This window comes from Hesperophylax consimilis, chromosome 12 (assembly GCF_061612785.1).
Source record: "Hesperophylax consimilis isolate HC1 chromosome 12, BYU_Hcon_1.0, whole genome shotgun sequence".
Taxonomy (NCBI): Eukaryota; Metazoa; Arthropoda; class Insecta; order Trichoptera; family Limnephilidae; genus Hesperophylax; species Hesperophylax consimilis.
The window spans coordinates 18159839-18181365 of record NC_142847.1 but is presented as its reverse complement, the minus strand read 5'-3'; the positions used below and the strand labels follow the sequence as shown (position 1 = coordinate 18181365).

Sequence of the window (21527 nt, the reverse complement as noted above, 5' to 3'; positions counted from 1 at the left end):
CATAATGTGGATTGACTAGATGATCATTTGTAGAAAAGTGTGTGGAAGGGTTTAGTTTTTCCTGTAGGGAAGATTTAACCCGGACATAAAGTCGGAAAATAATAATAAGTAAGTGTAGTTAATATATATATTTTTAATTGTATTTCAATTGAAATCATTAAAACTAGAAGTGCCTTTCATATAAATTTGAATGGAAACTATGGTGGCACTGACTTAGTACCTTTTGATTGTAGACTATTTAGCACGCGGCTGAAATTGTATTTACCATTACATTTGAATTCCGTAATCATGGTGAAATGCAGTTTTGATTGGAAATATAGGCCGAAATTGGGCTTATATTTGGATCACGAAACACGCCCATAGGGCACTTCTTTGCCATTGGTTTAGACCAGCGGTTTTCAAAATGTGCGCCGAGTTATGATTAATAATGGTAAGGTAATTAGTTAAAGTTAAAAGCTTGGGGACTACTGGTTTAGACCATAGATAAAAACCAAACTGCACAGACTATCCAAGCGGAGGAGCCAATTAAAGTAATGAATTTGATATGTACGTAGAAACAAAGGCTCCTTGAGAGTCTCAAGGAAGACACTGTGTTGTTGCCATGCACACGCCTTAACAGCATTTTGGTTTGGCAAAGAAAAATATTCGTTCCACTATTATAATCATAGACAAAACGTGAAATATTGGTGATATCTTTGCTTAAGACCAACATTTTCAAGGCATTTGATCGAGTTGATCATGATATTTTCCTACTCAAAATTTTCAAACTTGGCTTTGATCAACAAACGCTTATCTTCTTTGCCTCCTGTTTGAAATCCAGAAACCAATATGTGTTAATAAATGGACATGAATCTAAACTGTTGTCAGGTATTCTCCAGGGGTCGAACCTTGGTCCTCTGTTGTTGTTCCTCATACTTATAGACAACATCCAACGTGTAAAGTATGGCAGTTGTCTTCTATTTGCGGGTGATCACAAATTTCTCATGCAAATAATATCTTACCAAAACTGCTTACAAATGCAATGTTAATGGTTAGAAAAAAAACAAGTAGGAATTTAATTTTTAAAAATGTGTGTAACATGGACTTATACTCTCTCCCAGAAACTCATCGTTTTTTTAGTACAGCATTAAAAGGCAAACATTACGCCGAACCAATAGCGTTAAAGATCTTGGTATCATCTTTGATCCCAAACTATCGTTCTCTGACCACATATCATGGCTCACCCCAGCATGCTACAAACATCCAGGGCTTATCATCAGAAAAATTAAACAGACCCAGATGCAATGATGTTCAATGGCATTATAAGAATTAAGTTGTGTGAACTCCGCACCAAACAAAGTATATAAATATAAAAATATATGCTGAAACAAATTCAGAAAAAAATCCTCAGTTATGTCTATTTGCAGACGCATAGAACTTATCCGAGGTTCGAGCACCATATAGACTTACTTGAGGCAAGAAATAGATTTAGCCTGGAAACCAAATCTTGAAATATTTTGTTTTATAATTCATAACTCTATTGAAAGCCCATTCCTCTTGGAATGCTATGCCTTATACGTCCCTGAAAATCTCAGCCGTAGTCGTAGCCACAACTTTTTCAAGATACCACATGATAGTATAATATATGATAATACGAGGAATGGTGTTGTTGAATGAAATTTCTGAAACAGTGGATATATTTATGTAATTTAATGAATTATATCATACAATGATAAAAAATTAAAAATATGATTCATGTACTATGCAGCATCTAAAAAGCTTCAGGAAAACTCTTGAATGTTCCGAAAATCCAGCCGTATCTGAAAGATCCCAACTATCCGAAAATCGTTAAATCGAACTGACTCAGTTTTTGGTTGTTCGGATTATGGAGACTACCCTGTATATTGTGTGTGTCAAATATTTTTTTATTCTCTTTGTATCAGTTTGATCGTCTCTTCAAGCCCAGCCAGGTGCCGTTGACGGTGTGCTGGTTGAATGTATGACTCTTTATCTTGATGGGAATTTCAGTCTTGGGTGTTTGAACAATCTCGAAGTTGGCGAGCAAGTGGAACATGATGATCTTGGTTTCCATCAGGGCGAACCGATTACCTGGAAAACATATTAAAATATTGTACTCAACAATCCAAATTAACTTCTTATATCCGGACATATTCTCATCATCTAGGTTCAGTAAAATAACTCTTTTCCCATTAGATCGGTTGGTAGTGACCGGGAAAGCCAAGGGTCCTAGGTTCGAGTCCTAGATTTGACCTTATCTTTTCCTGATTTCTCTTTTTCAGATTTTTGTTTAGGAATTGCTAATATTGTCTTCAATAATTAAATATTACAATTTGAGGTTTTCCTCACTCCAAAATTTATTCCAAAAAATAAAAATTAATATTTATTATTGTTCTTACCAATACAGCTTCTGGGACCAATGCCAAACGGAAGGAAACTTTCTGGGTTGATTGATCCCTTGTTTTCATCTGAGAATCTTTCCGGAATAAATTTCTCCGGGTTGGGGAAGTACTGTTCATCTCTTTGTATGGCTCGAACCGGTATCATCACAATATCACCCTTTTTAACCTTTAATCAAAATGTATCCATATCTTACTATGAAATTATGACAAATAGATTATTATTGATATCAGCGCCCTTGAGGTGATTTCTTTAGCCAAATATTATTTTTATCAATTTTCACTCCCTTGAAACAATCAGAGAATGAATTAGAGCATTTCGAACGGGGATAGGCAGATAGAATGGACGCATCAAATTAAAACTCAATTACAATAGATATTCCGATATACCTGAGCACCATTTACTTTACACAAAAGTAGTTTTCAATTTCTGGATTTTTATTCGTTTTTAAAATAAATTTTATTTTAATAACATTTTATTTCAATTATTATCAACTTTTATTTATTAAATGCAAACATAATATGTTTACAAAACAAGGTTTTATGCAAAGCATAAAGGATAACAAGTTATTATAATGGTTGTTTTCAGGTATTTTTTTTAAATCAATATTTGTTGAATGAAATTCTAGTATTTATTGAATTATTTGGCAGTTAAAAATAAGCCGACGTGGCTCAGTGGTTCCGTGGTACCGGCAATCAGAAGGTGCGGGTTCATTTCCTGTCGGCGGCATTTATTATTTTTTCCCATAAGATTTTTATTTGTGTTTCAGGCTAATAATTATTGCTTATAATATTTTTTTTTCCTATGGGCTTTTGCATAAAACCTCTACTCTGCTGAGGCGAACTAGGCGTTTCAGATATTATGACATTTTTTGTATAATTCCTCTACCACGTAATTATAAATAATTATCTAGTGAAAATTTGGTGTAAAGCTTACCACATAGGTTTGGTTGTTAACTTTTATTGGTAATGTGTAGTCTTTAACACAAGAGCGATCCAAAGCTCCTACGGGAGGCCACATCCGTAGAGTTTCTGAAATTTGAGCCAAAAAAACATTGAAAAGTATATAAATTATTTGTAAACCAATATAGACGAACATGGAAAAGCTTGAATAAGTTTACTAGTTGAGAAACATAATTTATGTGGATTTGGAATAGTAGTGGTCATAAAATTGATCCCTGAGGAACACCAACATTTGAAGTAAGGTGATTTGAAAAGTATACTAACCTGACATGACCATGTCCATGTAAGAGAGGTTACGGATATCATTGTACTGGATCATTCCTCCTGTTTGCTCAATGTACTGGTCAATCTCCTCCCTGAGTTTGGTCTGGACATCCGGATTAAGTGCAAGCTCGTAACACATGAAGGATAGTGCAGTGGAAATGGTCTCATACCCGGCAAATAGAAAGATCACAGCTTGGGCGGTTATCTCATCATCTTTCCAAACTAAAAGTTGAACCAAAACTCTATGTATACCGGTATGTAATAAGTAACATAATGAACATATATCAGTGGCAGTCGGTGAGCTTTGAGTTAGGCAAGCAAACTTTGAAAATGGCCGGAGAGAAGGGAGAGGTAAAAAGTTTTGTGCCCTTTGTTTTTTTTATTATTTAACGTTCACTTCGGAAATAATTTACTTCAGGGCCTATGTTATCTTTGGAGATGCTGTGTGGAGGGTCTTTATGGAAAGGAAGGAGTGAACCTGGGTCTTGGAGAGATCCATGTTGTAGGAGAGAGGAATTGACTCGTTCTCATGTGACAAATGTCAACTGTGCACAAATGTTGGGCCCACGTTTGTGCAGCGGTGCTGAAGGAATCAATGACGCTAATTCCTTGAAGCACCTTTCATCGAAATATCGGTAGAACAAGAACAGCATTCCCACGCGATGCCTGCGCTATAAAAATTGCAATTTACATAATATTTTATCATAGTGCAGCTATCGACGCTCCTAGAATGCTCAAAAAGACGGCCAGTATAAAATGCATGGTCCGCGAACGTACGAGACATTTTGCAAGGCACAATTAATTGCGTAACGTAAATATGTGCCAGCTACCTACTGCCTACGAGCACCTACTTGCCGCTGAACGAACTACCTACGTCAATATAATTGCGAGTTTGACTAGGTACATTACGCGCATCTGCCAGAAGGTTCAAGGCAATCGCCTAGGCATAATTAAAGCATTATCGAAACGTCGAGATTTAGTGAGTAACCGACAGTTTACCAGCGGTCTCGCGAAGCTACTTCCGCCGTCGATTTGGCTATATAAGCCAAGCTGCAGCGAGTCAGTCAGTCAGTCATTAGTCAGTCAACATTTGCAAGTCTCGCGAGTGACCTGCAATCCTCCGCCGCGCTCAGGACAATCTACTCCCGGCTCTGCACGGTTCAACCATGAGCTCCTACGGAATCATCACAGCGCCCTGGCTTCAGCATCCCTGGCCAGCGCTACATCCACGCGACCCAAACCGTCTCCCATGCTGCACCCTGACTCAATAAAAACACTGTGACCTCTTTCATTGTGTCTCCTCAACAAATCCCCAAAATAGTATTTTGGTGTTTTGAGGTAGCTAATATTAACTTTTTTTAATGTAAGCAAATGTAGGTCCATGATACTTTCCTTTGTAATATAACAACGATTCCATGTTATTATTATTGTTCACTTTAACAAATATCAAACTGAAAATAACATTATGTTAACATTCAGCAGATACATGACGTAAATACATAACCTCATTTGTTCGGCCAATTATTTTATAATATGTCCCTACATTGAAGTTCATTGTTACCCCGACAATACAAAACTATAATAATATTATAGTTTTGTAATAATATTATAATATTATATTATAGTGGTAAAACCTCGGTTATCTTTATTCCCCTGTGCATTAGTTATGTCTCTCTCTTCTTTCTTTTTACTTGACATATGTCACTTTTGGTGAAGTTGGTACTTAATGAACTTGGTTTAACTTAATTTTTTAAACATCGCCATCTGTTGGACGTAAAAGCAACACACGCTATTGTTTCTTTTTCTGCACAGACAGACTGAACCACAGCAGTGCGTGGCAGGGTATAGCTAGTTTAGTAATAATTTTGTTTGTTAAGTCTGATCTCCAGGGACACTATTACCACAAAAATTGTATCAAATGTTTGTGCAAACAAGAACAGTGGGCAGGCCCACTTTTTTTTTGTTTCTTCGTGGCCGAAGAAAAACAAAAAAGTTTTAGCCCCGACACAATGTTTTTGTTTTTTTACAATGTTTTGAAAACATTTGGTGGCTGGAGACCCGACTTTAGGAAACTGAAAAAAATAATAAAAAACGTTGTGAAATTCAATGAGTCTAAATTTAAACAGAATTGATTAATGATTTTTGGCATTTTAACAATTGAAACAGGACAAAAAAGTTTGAAAAACATTTTTGAAACTAGCGTTACTACGGCCTGCACAAATACACACAAACAAATCATTTTTTTTATTTTTTAAAAGAAAAATTAAAAGAAAGACAAACATTCCCAGGTTACGAATAACCTGACAATATTTGAAAATCTCCTACTACCACCACAGTAAGCTGAAAATGTTGCTTGTGTTGTGATGGAGGACTTAGCCAGCCGAGGAATTGAACACACTACGCCTGGGTGGGATCCAAACGTGATGTCAACTCGGCCACCGACCGGTCATCTTTAAAATACTTACCTAATACTTGCCTGTACTTACCTAAAAAAATTAGAATATTATACTTTATCAATTTAAGATCTTTTTATCTTATTTTTAAAATTCCTTCAGATAATTTATCGATTATTAGCATTTTTTAAATTATTTCTTGGTGTGAATGTGCAATCAAAAGAATCTCACTAAAATAAGGTACTCACCTCTTTTGCCAGAGTTCATTCCTTTCAAGTCTTCCGCGACAGTTGCAAATCCAATATTATCTCCATGTACATCTTCCGTGGAATTTTCCTCATGCAAGGATCCCTTCATGGCCAGCATCAGGAGGTGGATCATGTCTCTCCGAATGAAACCGGACTTATTTCTCTGCTTTATGATGTCCATCACTAAGGACCTGTAGTAATTGGCTACCTCGTCCTTCATAAGTTTCACTTTCACCAACTAAAATTGAGTGAGTAATGTAGGTTTTGGGGTATTTACATTCAGCTCATCTTTGAGTATAAATGATTAAGTTAGTTAGAGATTATGAACTTTACACGATTCCATCTCACACACGTTTCTTGCTTCATTAGCATAGTCCACACTCGAGAGGCGGGTTATTTCTTGATATTTGTTCGCAGACTAGTGCCAACAAATATCAAGCAATAATTGCACACTAATGGAGGATTTCGAATTTATTATTATAATCACAAAAGATTTCGTACCCTTTGTGTTTGTCCTTTTGACGGCTTAATTATTTATTTTTAGACGAAGCTATTCACGTTCATAGAAAGACAAACATTCCCCGATTACGAATAACCTGAAAATATTTGAAAATCTCCTACTACCACCACAGTAAGCAGAAAATGCGTTGTGATGGAGGACTTAGCCAGTCGAGGAATTTAACTCACTACGCCTGGGTGGGATCCAAACGTGATGCCAACTCAGCCACTGACTGGTTTTATACTCTTTTGATTCAAATATCTGTGCCATGTCTTCCTGGGCGTCGTTAATTTTTTTTCCATACTCAATTAAAAGCATTATGTATAATGTATTTACCTTTCCCAGCACTGGAAACATGATCATTGGAATTAGCTTCAACGCGTCTTTCAATTCAATATTGGTCAGAATTTTACTCATTTTGTTGAACTTGTTATCTGGGTCCTTAAAGGAATCGGATTGCAGACCAAATGCGCAAGATGCAATAACATCATTGGTCAATTTGGACACTAGTTCCTTCATCTCTAATTCCATGTAGCCCTTTCCTGAGAAAATAAATACATCATTCCTGAAACTTCATTTAATATATAAACCGTCCCGGTCTGTCTCAATGAACAATGTCAGGTCGGTATTCGGTAAGGAATCGACAAAACCGAGTGCTGTAAAGACGCGAAAAATGGTGCACGATGTATGTTGCATGATCTATACACACGGCAGATAAGCTATTTAGCTTGAAGGTCAGTTAACTGTCGGTAATGCAGATATCTATTTTGGCATTTACCGCCTTTACGCTGAATGTAATCGTATAAAACTTATCATCGTCAAAATGATTAACGGGTACTATTGTAACAGGTAATTAAATACATTAATACAAATTGTAATTTGACAAGAGACTGAGAAGACGGCCGAATGGCACGTAAACATATAATTAATAACAAACGACTATGAATGAAGTCGGTTACCAAGTGACGAAGCAATCTATCACCTCTTTGCGAAATCAGTTTTCGGGAACATTTCTTTTATGACAGGTATAGTTACTTTGCTGCATCCAAGTCATAGTGTTGTACCCATGGATTTCTGGTAGGAAATCTTCAGTCAACATTCCACAGAATTAACATATTTTCTGCATGCTAATGCAATTTTTTTCCACCCAAACCATCACTTTTATAGAATGTCGAAAAACTTGTATCGGCTTTATTATAACTTATTCACTCACCATTTTTGACGCTGGGAGAGTCAGACTCCTTTTTCAAGTATTCTATGAAATGCTCCGTGCATTCGTTTACAAACGGCATCATCTCTTTCATCTTGGAGCCTGTGAAGGCGGGACTCAGAATGCTTCTCATGCTATGCCATTTTTCCCCTAAAGCAAAGATGTGAAAATATATATTTTTAGTACCTGTAAATTCTATATGTATTTTTTAAAAAATACATATTTCTAGGACCTGTACATGGTGTAATTTAATCAACTTGTTTCCAATATTCAAATATTCCATTTTATGAACTAGAAAGTTTTGTTAAATATTGTATTTTGGTTTCAAAATACTTATAAGTAATACATTCAACTCTTTTTCGGTGCCAAACAACTTTAAGGTAATAGGTAGATACAACGAAAATAAAAATGTTGATGCTACCATACTTAGGTACTATTAACATTTTGAATTTTTTGACAGCTTCCACTAACTTGTCTACATTACCTACGTTAACCGTCAACTATTTTATCAACTTTTTATCTGCAGTCAAGCATCATGGCAAATTTTCTTGCCAAAAAGTGTGGACACCTTTGACTAAAACGTAATTGAATTAAGTAATTTATCTTTTCATTTAAGTGAACTTACCTCTTAAACTGAACAGATTATAGAAGAAAAGTGGATCGGTCTCAACCGGTACTGGGAAGTGGTCGGTGAAATGATCAAAATCTTTTACAGTAATGCGCTTTATAAGATCCAAATCTTTTAATATCAATGCAGGGTTGGTGAAATTGTACATACCGCATACTCTAAAATCAAATAATGGAATGCAATACAATGAATACAATAACCTTCAGTTTGAATAACATCAGTGATGTAAGGGGAAAGGGTGTATTTTATTGTGAAACTAGCTTTTTAGACATTTGTCTACTTTCAATAAATAGTATATCCATGTATTATTGTTGGGAAGTAAGAGCTTCACAGATGCACTCATAGAGGGCAGTGCATAGAGCTTGCGTGGAAGTACGCAAGATGGCAGCTAGTAGCCAGTAGTCGCCAGGACCAGTTAGAATGCTCCCAGACAAACTAAGTGTCTCAGATCACATTTAGCCAGCTCCTAGTTAGGTCGAGTATCGAGTCACCATCGTAATATGCGAAGAACTAATAAATCCCTGATTTAACACACAGAACCTATTATTTAAAATCCCCTTCCACGACGAGTTGGAGAACTGTTTGTGGGAACACAACAATTATATAAACCTTCCGGAATAAATTTTCTAAATGATAGTGAAAACCCTATCAACATCCGTTGCATAGTTTAGAAGAACTAAAGGCACAAACAGACAGACGCGGATAGAAACTTTGTTTTATACTATTTGGAGATTTAACTCTTGCCAATGGTAATACTGTGTGATCCTGTCCAAGCAGTTTAGCTACGGCGACAGTTAACAACTATTTAAAAAATCCATACAAATTCAAAAAGTCTACCTAGTGTCGTGTCGACTTGTGCACATAATTCTTATTATTTTCACTACGTATAGTGGTTTATGCCGCCATTCTAACTAATCTAATGGTCAGCGTAGAAGAAGTTGGCAATTTTTTCATTTAATTTTTAATTATTATTTATTTAAAATAACAATTATAATATCACATAATTTTTCACTACTGGTCTAAACTAGTTTTTTAATATATCTCAAACAATCGATCAATTCAAATTTGATCAGTGGCACATATGTACCTACTCGTACAAAATAATTGGTGTCTTTGCCTTTTATTATGCATTGTAAGTGCTTGTTTAGGTACATATCTTACAAACAATAGAAGCTGTTGTAGTTAGTTTATCTACCGGCAGTTTGCCTAAACTTTTAAATGAACTAACTTACTTATCATCCTTAAATGTATTATAGATATTCCCAATAATCTCGTTGATGTGTTCCTTTCCTAGCACCAGGGGAAGCATATTGCCAACCAACGGATATGGCTTAATGCTTTTGACTCCATGTTTGTCAAAGAAACCAAATGTTTTGGTAGTCAAATAATATATCAGCCCCACTATTGCTCCGAGAAATAGTAGAACATCTACCCAAGAAACAGTCCATGAAAACATTGTTGATTCTTTTAGAAGAACTTATGTGCAGCAATCTGAAAAAAAACAAAACATGAAATACATAATTAATATAAATAGTAAAACATCTACCCAAGAAACAGTCCAATTATTATTTATTATGCAATACTTATTACCTATGTAAAATGTCCATTGGATATAATAATATTGTTTTTATGTCCAATGTAATTTTTATGTAGTTAACTACTTTTCAAGAATTTCCCTGGGAAAAAAATTATGCTGTTAACTTTTTTTCTAGTTTTTACTTTCTTTATATTCAACTATCAAAATGATCCCCGGCGTTGCTCGGGCTTTACACAGATTTTTCAAAATCAGACATAGGCGGTGATCTTTCCGTTGTTTTGAAGGTCAAGTGTGCAAATTTTCTTCAACCTCGGAATAAAACTGTAGATTGGTATAGAAATTAAAATATACTTGGCAGCCTCAGACATTTTTCTTAAGATATTATAAAATAGAAGGTACCATAATATTATTATGTAATCTATAAAAACTATATTTTTTGTTTTGCTGTGTAATTATTATTACGTGTGACGGCTGTGTCACCTTCCGATGTTTGATAATGACTTTGGAAGGCGAAACAGCTGTTATACGTAGTAATTGTTATAACACATTAAATGGAGTTCTCTAAATAACTTAATAACAATAAATATCTAGTGTTAACCTTTATATTTTACAACCCTGATCTTCTCAAAGCAATCTATCCAAATTAGTAATCACTCTAAATTAGTAATTTGTAAAATTAGTAATTTGTCCAAATATGTGTTTTAGTGAAACTTCATAGGTTTCTTTTTCCCAAAACTGAAAGCGTTCCGGTTTCCCAAAATAAAAAACCGTTTAAATTTTTTTAAAAAGGAATAATAAAAAAAAAATGGATTTAACCGTGTCATACACATAAAATCTTGGTTGCAGGACAAATCGGTTTCGCTATATTCGTTCTTATCTTAATGAATCGGTTTATTGGTCAAAATCTGAAGAACTGAACAAAACAACAGTAAACATTCTTATAAGATTCTTATTATAACTCGATCCCGTGAATTTGAATGAAAAACTCTCATTCACAGAGAGAGGGTGAGTATATATTGTTGAAACACGGAACAGGAAGGAGTTTAGGCATAATAAGAATGACAGTTGTTCGGGTAAAACTTTACCTTTCCCGAATAATTATTAAATACTATTATTATCATTATTATTTTATTTAACCTCACCTATAATAACCTAACCTATAATAACCGAACCTAACCTAACCTATAATAACCTAACCTAACCTAACCTAACCTGTAATAATCCGGTCTAACCTATAATAATCCAACCTAACCTATGTCCTAACCTAACCTATAATAATCCAACCTAACCTTTATCCTATCCTAACCTATAATAATCTAACCTGACCTAACCTAACCTCACCTATAATAATCCAACCTAACCTAACCTATAATAATCCAATCTAACCTAACCCAACCTAACCTAACTGAACCAATCCTAACCTTACCTATCTTAACATAACCTAACCTATAAAAATCCAACCTAACCTATAATAACCCAACCTAACCTAACCCATAATAACCCAAACTAACGTTACCTAACCTAACATAACCTGACTTATCCTAACCCATAATAATCCAACTTAATCTAACCTAACCTATAAACTAACTTGAACTATACTAATCCAACCTAACCTAACCCAACCTAGCAAAACCTAATCTAACCTATCCTAACCTATAAAAACCTTTTTTAAATATTTCCTTACTTGTAAAACAAACCTAAATACCTTTATTTTATTTTTCGAGCTTGGCTAAAATAGTACCACCTACCTAGTATTTGCATAGAGTAAATGGTAAAAATTCTAGCCACTCATATCAAGAATACCAAAAACAGAAAATTTCATCAATAGACATTATTCCGGCTGTCATTCAATACAAAGAAAGCGAATTTTAATTTTACGTAATTAAAAATTAAAATGCTAAAATTAAAAAAAAATCCCAAATGCATTCAGATACCTTTTATATTAATTAAGGTAAATCCGAAGGTTTTATTTAAAAATATTCCGTATTATCCTTGTCCAGCGATTCTGAATAATACCTTAATATATATTATATAAATATTTTATACCTGGCAAAATGATTGTTTTATTATACAGCGCCCTTGAGGTGATTTCTCACGAAAACGGCGCTATATAAATTAGCCAAATATTATTATTATAAGTACATGTCAGATTAGAGATTTGCTGGCTAATTTTACAATCAACGAAGCGTTTCTATCTTCCGATTGTCTTTCATGTTATTTTATTGGGTTGGCAGTGCATATACTTCCGCGTATATCATATCGGTGTTCTGTCAAAATAGTGCGACGAAATTATTATTTACGTAAATAATATAAAATATCAATATTTTTCAAAATCGTACATGCAAAGAGTTGTTGTTTATGGTCGAATGTTTGTTTTATTTGTAAATGCGTATTAAAACGGTAGTTTCACGTAAATAATTACCATTATTGTAGAAAGCAATCACTTTGTGGTTTGACATATTTAATAAAATAAAATACTTTTTTGTTTTAAAACCACGATATTTATTAATTTAAGAACCGACCGGTTTCGCTTTACTTAAGCATCATCAGGGTACAAATTAATACTAAACAAGAAGTACATAATGTGTGTATATATATAACAAAATATAGAGGGAGACAACATGATACAAATATAAGCAACACAAAGACGGTCATAAAATACATTAACATTAGTGCACAAGTAATGGAAAAACCGCTAGATAATTATGTAGACTAATGGGTTACATCAATAAATCGGGAGAAACAAAGCATCAACTGGCATGGTGGTAAGGAGGTAAGGAGAACTGGGAATTTTTTTATGGGTTTATTGGAAACAGACCTAATATTGGACTACTTGATATGTCTAATTGATTATTAAGTATCTGACTATTGGTTTTTACAGCTTTTTTAATTTCTAGTGCCTCTAAGTTGTTTAGTCTGTTACCATGCCCGTTTTTATGTAAGATCTTAGCACCGGTGCTATGACAGAATGTATGATCTTTATCGATCAAATGATTTGCGAATTCGGAAAAGCCGTTATTATTGAGACAACGAAGATGCTCCTTTATCCTAATATTAACATTACGTGATGTCTTACCGATATAGAAAGCCGAACAATTATTGCAATTTAATTTATAAATCCCCGAATGACTTAATTTATCGTCCTTATCTTTAGAATTAATTAGAAATTTACCTATATTATTATTAGTATAAAAGGCCGGTTTGACTTCAGAAGGAAGGTTTTTTACACTTAAGGTAGAAAAGTGATTAATAAATAAAATTCGCCGCCATTGATAATTAATATTATTATCATTGGTTTGAGGACAAGGACTAGCGAAGAGGAAGCGATTAATGGCTATTTGTTTTAGCTTTTTATTTAAGATAAAATCAATAAAATTTGATTCATAGCCATTATTTACTGCTATGTTTTTAATTAGTTTTAGTTCACTATCAAAATTACTATCGGACATTGGAATTGTGACTAAACGATGGACCATTGAATGGAATGCGGAGTGCTTATGTGAAATAGGGTGATTGGAGGTGCTGTGTATGACAACGTCAGTATAGGAGGGTTTACGAAAAATGTTAAAATTAATTCTGTTATTAACAATCGATAAGGTAAGGTCCAAAAAATTTAAGGTTGAATTTATGCCTATTTCTAATGTGAATTTAATCTTATTATGAAAAGAGTTTATAAGATTGAGGAAGGAATTCAGTTGACGCTTAGTCCCTGTCCATATACACAAAACATCATCAACGTATCTTTTCCAGTACAAGACATTTTTAATAAGATGTGAGGTACTAGATAAAATTTTTTCCTCTAAGTTATCCATGAATATATCAGCAATCAGAGGACTGGTAGGGCTCCCCATAGCTAGGCCGTCACGTTGCTGATATATAAAATTATTAAATTAAAAATAATTTTGAAATATTATTATTATAAGTACATGTCAGATTAGAGATTTGCTGGCTAATTTTACAATCAACGAAGCGTTTCTATCTTCCGATTGTCTTTCATGTTATTTTATTGGGTTGGCAGTGCATATACTTCCGCGTATATCATATCGGTGTTCTGTCAAAATAGTGCGACGAAATTATTATTTACGTAAATAATATAAAATATCAATATTTTTCAAAATCGTACATGCAAAGAGTTGTTGTTTATGGTCGAATGTTTGTTTTATTTGTAAATGCGTATTAAAACGGTAGTTTCACGTAAATAATTACCATTATTGTAGAAAGCAATCACTTTGTGGTTTGACATATTTAATAAAATAAAATACTTTTTTGTTTTAAAACCACGATATTTATTAATTTAAGAACCGACCGGTTTCGCTTTACTTAAGCATCATCAGGGTACAAATTAATACTAAACAAGAAGTACATAATGTGTGTATATATATAACAAAATATAGAGGGAGACAACATGATACAAATATAAGCAACACAAAGACGGTCATAAAATACATTAACATTAGTGCACAAGTAATGGAAAAACCGCTAGATAATTATGTAGACTAATGGGTTACATCAATAAATCGGGAGAAACAAAGCATCAACTGGCATGGTGGTAAGGAGGTAAGGAGAACTGGGAATTTTTTTATGGGTTTATTGGAAACAGACCTAATATTGGACTACTTGATATGTCTAATTGATTATTAAGTATCTGACTATTGGTTTTTACAGCTTTTTTAATTTCTAGTGCCTCTAAGTTGTTTAGTCTGTTACCATGCCCGTTTTTATGTAAGATCTTAGCACCGGTGCTATGACAGAATGTATGATCTTTATCGATCAAATGATTTGCGAATTCGGAAAAGCCGTTATTATTGAGACAACGAAGATGCTCCTTTATCCTAATATTAACATTACGTGATGTCTTACCGATATAGAAAGCCGAACAATTATTGCAATTTAATTTATAAATCCCCGAATGACTTAATTTATCGTCCTTATCTTTAGAATTAATTAGAAATTTACCTATATTATTATTAGTATAAAAGGCCGGTTTGACTTCAGAAGGAAGGTTTTTTACACTTAAGGTAGAAAAGTGATTAATAAATAAAATTCGCCGCCATTGATAATTAATATTATTATCATTGGTTTGAGGACAAGGACTAGCGAAGAGGAAGCGATTAATGGCTATTTGTTTTAGCTTTTTATTTAAGATAAAATCAATAAAATTTGATTCATAGCCATTATTTACTGCTATGTTTTTAATTAGTTTTAGTTCACTATCAAAATTACTATCGGACATTGGAATTGTGACTAAACGATGGACCATTGAATGGAATGCGGAGTGCTTATGTGAAATAGGGTGATTGGAGGTGCTGTGTATGACAACGTCAGTATAGGAGGGTTTACGAAAAATGTTAAAATTAATTCTGTTATTAACAATCGATAAGGTAAGGTCCAAAAAATTTAAGGTTGAATTTATGCCTATTTCTAATGTGAATTTAATCTTATTATGAAAAGAGTTTATAAGATTGAGGAAGGAATTCAGTTGACGCTTAGTCCCTGTCCATATACACAAAACATCATCAACGTATCTTTTCCAGTACAAGACATTTTTAATAAGATGTGAGGTACTAGATAAAATTTTTTCCTCTAAGTTATCCATGAATATATCAGCAATCAGAGGACTGGTAGGGCTCCCCATAGCTAGGCCGTCACGTTGCTGATATATAAAATTATTAAATTAAAAATAATTTTGATTCAGGCATATATTAAACAATTTTTTAGTTAAAAATTTAACTTTGTGATATGATTCTAAATTTTTAACTAAAAATCCCAAAACTCCTAAATTATATGGGTTCCTTAAAATACACAAGAATAATTGCCCCGTCAGGCCAGTAGTTTCATCTTGTAATGCCCCAAATTTTAAAATATCATCCGTTATTACTAATGTGTTTCAAAATACCAATGTTTTTTCACCTAAACATACCCTTAAAAACTCTTTTTCATTAGTAGAAGAATTGAAAGATATGATTCTCCCTAGTAATTCTACACTAATTTCTTTTGATGTTGTAAATTTGTTCCCCAATGTTCCCATAGAAGAGAGTAAATGTTTAATTTCTGATTTATTAAATAGTTCCGATCTCTCTATAGATTTTATAAAAGATTTAACTTCCTTGTTTAATATATGCCTGAATCAAAATTATTTTAAATTTAATAATTTTATATATCAGCAACGTGACGGCCTAGCTATGGGGAGCCCTACCAGTCCTCTGATTGCTGATATATTCATGGATAACTTAGAGGAAAAAATTTTATCTAGTACCTCACATCTTATTAAAAATGTCTTGTACTGGAAAAGATACGTTGATGATGTTTTGTGTATATGGACAGGGACTAAGCGTCAACTGAATTCCTTCCTCAATCTTATAAACTCTTTTCATAATAAGATTAAATTCACATTAGAAATAGGCATAAATTCAACCTTAAATTTTTTGGACCTTACCTTATCGATTGTTAATAACAGAATTAATTTTAACATTTTTCGTAAACCCTCCTATACTGACGTTGTCATACACAGCACCTCCAATCACCCTATTTCACATAAGCACTCCGCATTCCATTCAATGGTCCATCGTTTAGTCACAATTCCAATGTCCGATAGTAATTTTGATAGTGAACTAAAACTAATTAAAAACATAGCAGTAAATAATGGCTATGAATCAAATTTTATTGATTTTATCTTAAATAAAAAGCTAAAACAAATAGCCATTAATCGCTTCCTCTTCGCTAGTCCTTGTCCTCAAACCAATGATAATAATATTAATTATCAATGGCGGCGAATTTTATTTATTAATCACTTTTCTACCTTAAGTGTAAAAAACCTTCCTTCTGAAGTCAAACCGGCCTTTTATACTAATAATAATATAGGTAAATTTCTAATTAATTCTAAAGATAAGGACGATAAATTAAGTCATTCGGGGATTTATAAATTAAATTGCAATAATTGTTCGGCTTTCTATATCGGTAAGACATCACGTAATGTTAATATTAGGATAAAGGAGCATCTTCGTTGTCTCAATAATAACGGCTTTTCCGAATTCGCAAATCATTTGATCGATAAAGATCATACATTCTGTCATAGCACCGGTGCTAAGATCTTACATAAAAACGGGCATGGTAACAGACTAAACAACTTAGAGGCACTAGAAATTAAAAAAGCTGTAAAAACCAATAGTCAGATACTTAATAATCAATTAGACATATCAAGTAGTCCAATATTAGGTCTGTTTCCAATAAACCCATAAAAAAATTCCCAGTTCTCCTTACCTCCTTACCACCATGCCAGTTGATGCTTTGTTTCTCCCGATTTATTGATGTAACCCATTAGTCTACATAATTATCTAGCGGTTTTTCCATTACTTGTGCACTAATGTTAATGTATTTTATGACCGTCTTTGTGTTGCTTATATTTGTATCATGTTGTCTCCCTCTATATTTTGTTATATATATACACACATTATGTACTTCTTGTTTAGTATTAATTTGTACCCTGATGATGCTTAAGTAAAGCGAAACCGGTCGGTTCTTAAATTAATAAATATCGTGGTTTTAAAACAAAAAAGTATTTTATTTTATTAAATAATTACCGTTTTTTGAATAAATGAAATTGTACGCATTTGTAAATCGCTCTAATGCGCTCTGTCGGCCAATAGGGAAACTACTCCAGCGGCCGGTAAAGGAGGGATTGACATTTTTAAGGAACCTTAGAATGTTTGATTCTTGACAAACGTCAAATATATAAAACGCAATTGTGGATAATTTTTACTGTAATGTAATTAATCCAATGGATTGTGAACTTTCTAAAACATATTTTCTTCGATATTATCCAAAAATTATATGAGCAGAAACGATGCTTTTGAAGAAATCTGGTGATCCTATTTTAGTATGAAATTGGGTCTTAATTTTCAAGTTAGCGGAATTTAACCGAAACATATTATTTGAATTCGACCAATCAGAGGGCCCAGACCGTCCAGACTTATTATGGTGAAAAATAGTAAAAATATTTTTTATAGTTTATTGATATTATTTTGCTGTAGAGACCAAGCTAATTTTTTTAACAAAATCTGTATGGCGTTAAAATATATTTAGTTTTTCCAATTTGTTTGAACCTTTAGAACAACTATTCAATTTCGTTGGAATGAAAACGTCTAACCGTCAATTCTAACCACAAGCTGCCTCCGAACACGAAACCTGAAACCTTAGTGATGAGGACTACGAAAACACAGGTAGGGGCAAAAGTAATCACCCTATTGGAAAACGCTATAACTTTTGCAAATAGCGCCAAATCTCAATTCAATGTTAATATTTATAAAGTAAACAAACGCAGAATACAAATCCATAAGACATAAATCGGTTTACTCCGCAAAAACGCGGAATAACAAGCAGTACCAAAGTTTATCATAAAATAAAAAATTACAGCAAAAGAAGGTCGGGTGATTACTTTTGCTCCACCCTGTATTTGAATTTATACTTTATACCTACATCATGTACAAAATTTACCATTGAAACTAATAAAAAAATAGCACAAAATCAACAAATTATGTGTCTAGGTAGGTACTAGACACCATCTCTGTATGGAATTTGATTGTATATTGGTTCGAAAGTTCGAATAAGTTTTTACTAAGTAAATGGTTTTTTTACCTGAATTTTAGTAAACAACATCCATAGAATAAAGATCTCTACTCTATCACAACACCTTAACGAAGTACCTTATCACAGTGATACCGAAAATAAACTGATTGTCATTTCGACTTGCACTAAAATATGAGGTAGTAATCTCAATAGAGATATTGTTTTATTTGTTTTATATTACGGAGTTATAACGCCATCACCATTCCCGTGAAGATAATGATAAAGTTGTTTTGCTATTCATAACAAGTGTTGTGGCGTTGAGAAAATAAATTCCCTAAAAACTTATTCAAAATTATTCCCAGGTTCAGCAGTCTTACTAAGAAAAGACCGATTTGTTTTAACCAAAGTAGCTTGTCGTCAGGTTAATCTAACATACATTTCGATTACTTCGCGATTTGTCACAAAACATAATAAGCAAAAACACAATACATGCCTCATCTAAACTGTGTTTTTGATTATGAAACTCGATATACTGTCTTATTGCTTAGTGCTTAGTACATGTTACTGTCTACTGTTTATTATCTATCGACGTTTATTTAACCTGAAATAAATTTTGTATTATTATTTTATTACAGGAGTTTCAGAATTTTATAGAGAAGAGTTGAATTTGTGATTTTTGTCTAATGGCTGCTTTTTGTTCATGACGGCAGCATGATATAGGATGATCAGAGATATAAGAACATAAAATTCCTAACTTGAAGGACCTAAATATAAATAATAATTTGTTTAAACAAATATAACGCTCGTCCCTAATGAATTGGCCGGCCATTTCGGCCGGTCTCGCGCGACGCGCCCCGCTATTACCTCACCGCATCGCAATGGGCCACGGACCTACAATGCCCGGCGTTGCACGAATGAACATTCCCGAACATTCTAGTAGGTACCGGTACACATATATGTGATAATCCAGAAATTAATGAGATTATTCAAATGTCGACTGATTTTGAGAAATCCTTTGATTTATAGAGGGTTTAAACGCGGAGTAAGTATAAACAGCTATGTAAAATTCCAACTGGATCAGTTTTCTACCAAATACCATGTTTCGAAAACATATTTCCAAAGCATTTTGTTGGTCTAGAAAAATAATCTAGCTAGATTTTAATAACAATCCGACATGCTTTTTACTAAACTCATAATAAGAATAAATTTTCCCCAGATTTAGGGAAATTTTCCTGAACATGGCATCATTATAACCAGAGGACGCGGCTGAGGAGTGGGAGAACAGCGCCAGACATCGTATTAGTATCCAATTATTACATCACAATCGCATTACGTTCACTTTCGTTGATGGACTTGGTGCGTTTCGTTCAGGGCTGTGCCGAAACACTATTTAATATTTTCATATTTATTTTTTCTTTATTTTTATTTTTATATGTTATGCCGAGGAACTTGTTTCCTATGAGGGCATCCTGTGTGGATTTAATGTTAAAAAATAATATAAAAATTAGACACTGGCCGGGACTCCTTGTAAACGAAGCTGTAAACGTCTGTTGATTAATAAGTTTGTTTCTTCAATGTAACTATAGTAATATTTACTAATTTTATGAGAAAATTTGAACTCTAAATGTCTAAGATCACCCGGGTTAAAATTTATAATAAAAAATGTATATTATCATAATATACCTAAGTAGGTACTTGCTATTATTTATTATGACCTTCAAATGCGGCGACCTTCATTGTTTGATAATTTAATAGACACAGCCAACCATTTAATAGATTTGATAATATTATTGAATGTGCATGTGTGTTGTGCCAACACAACTATTAGATTTTTATTGCCGGCAACCCGGGCGTTTATTACAATAACATAATCAAAATTACAAACATGAAAGTAACCCGCCTCACTAGAAGATTTCTGTTCTGGGCCGGGTACATATATATGCTTACACATACACATACATTTATACAAATATTTATATTTCAATATACACATGAAGCATTCCATATATAGTTACATAAAAAATATTGAATATTGTTATTCGAAATCCTAACATGAATTTATTATAACCTTTAAATGCGGTGACCTTCATTGTTTCGTCGCTCTAGTTCGATTTTGTCAAACAGACCAAAACGTAAATCGGGATAAATAGGGCTTCAAAGTTTTTTTAATGAAAAACGCATATACAATGAAATTAGCTCATTCTAAGCTTACTTAAAATGTTTAAAATAATGAAATTATTATTTTTAAGTGAAATTTGTTCCAAATGTTTAAAATTACGCAGAAAACACGTTTTTAATTTGAATATAGGACACAGTGTTGGATAAACAAGCTCGGAATATCCATTTAATTTTGGTGGAATTAAGACAAACTACGTCTTGAAAACACAATAAAAACATTTTTAATTTTTTTTTTCACTTGTATTGTATAAATAAACGCTTTCTGAGAACAACTGCAAACTTAACTCAATTTCGCCAAAAATGGTCTGTTGGACAAAAACGAACTAGAGCGACGGTTTGGTAATTTAATTGACACAGCCAACCACCTAATAGATCTGATAATATAATTGAATGTGCATATGTGTTGTGCCAACACTACTATTATTATTATTCGAAATCCTAACATGAATTTATTGTGACCTTTAAAAGCGGTGACCTTCATTGTTTGGTAATTTAATAGATACAGCGATAATATTACTGTATGTGCATACCATGTATAAGAGGCGCCGAAACTCAAGGTTCTCTCGGTGCCTTTACTGCCTTTGTATCAGGAAAAATATGCTTATCAACAGTAAAAATAATGTGAGGCATCTCATTTCGGGTCTAA

The 21527-nt window shown here is 33.3% G+C and overlaps 1 protein-coding gene across 1 annotated transcript; it reads right to left on the bottom strand.

The window, feature by feature from the left end:
* Window positions 1-1667: 1667 nt before the first annotated feature.
* LOC149419269 (cytochrome P450 9e2-like) lies at window positions 1668-18976 on the bottom strand. Its single transcript, XM_089638185.1, has 10 exons — window positions 18773-18976; window positions 9834-10092; window positions 8599-8759; window positions 7977-8123; window positions 7100-7305; window positions 6265-6502; window positions 3624-3845; window positions 3334-3428; window positions 2397-2565; window positions 1668-2088 (listed from the first exon to the last, which is right to left on the bottom strand). The coding sequence occupies exons 2-10, from the start codon at window positions 10055-10057 to the stop codon at window positions 1919-1921; spliced, it is 1632 nt and encodes a 543-aa protein (XP_089494311.1). The 5' UTR covers window positions 10058-10092; window positions 18773-18976; the 3' UTR covers window positions 1668-1918.
* Between the last annotated feature and the right edge of the window lie 2551 nt (window positions 18977-21527).

Excerpts from the sequence above, each read along its gene's own strand:
- LOC149419269 (XM_089638185.1), bottom strand. The coding sequence starts at position 10,057 with ATGTTTTCATGGACTGTTTCTTGGGTAGATGTTCTACTATTTCTCGGA. Across the intron at positions 8,124-8,598 it reads TAATCTGTTCAGTTTAAGAG|GGGAAAAATGGCATAGCATG; the intron begins GTAAGTTCACTT and ends TCTTTGCTTTAG. Across the intron at positions 2,089-2,396 it reads TGGTCCCAGAAGCTGTATTG|GTAATCGGTTCGCCCTGATG; the intron begins GTAAGAACAATA and ends TATGTTTTCCAG.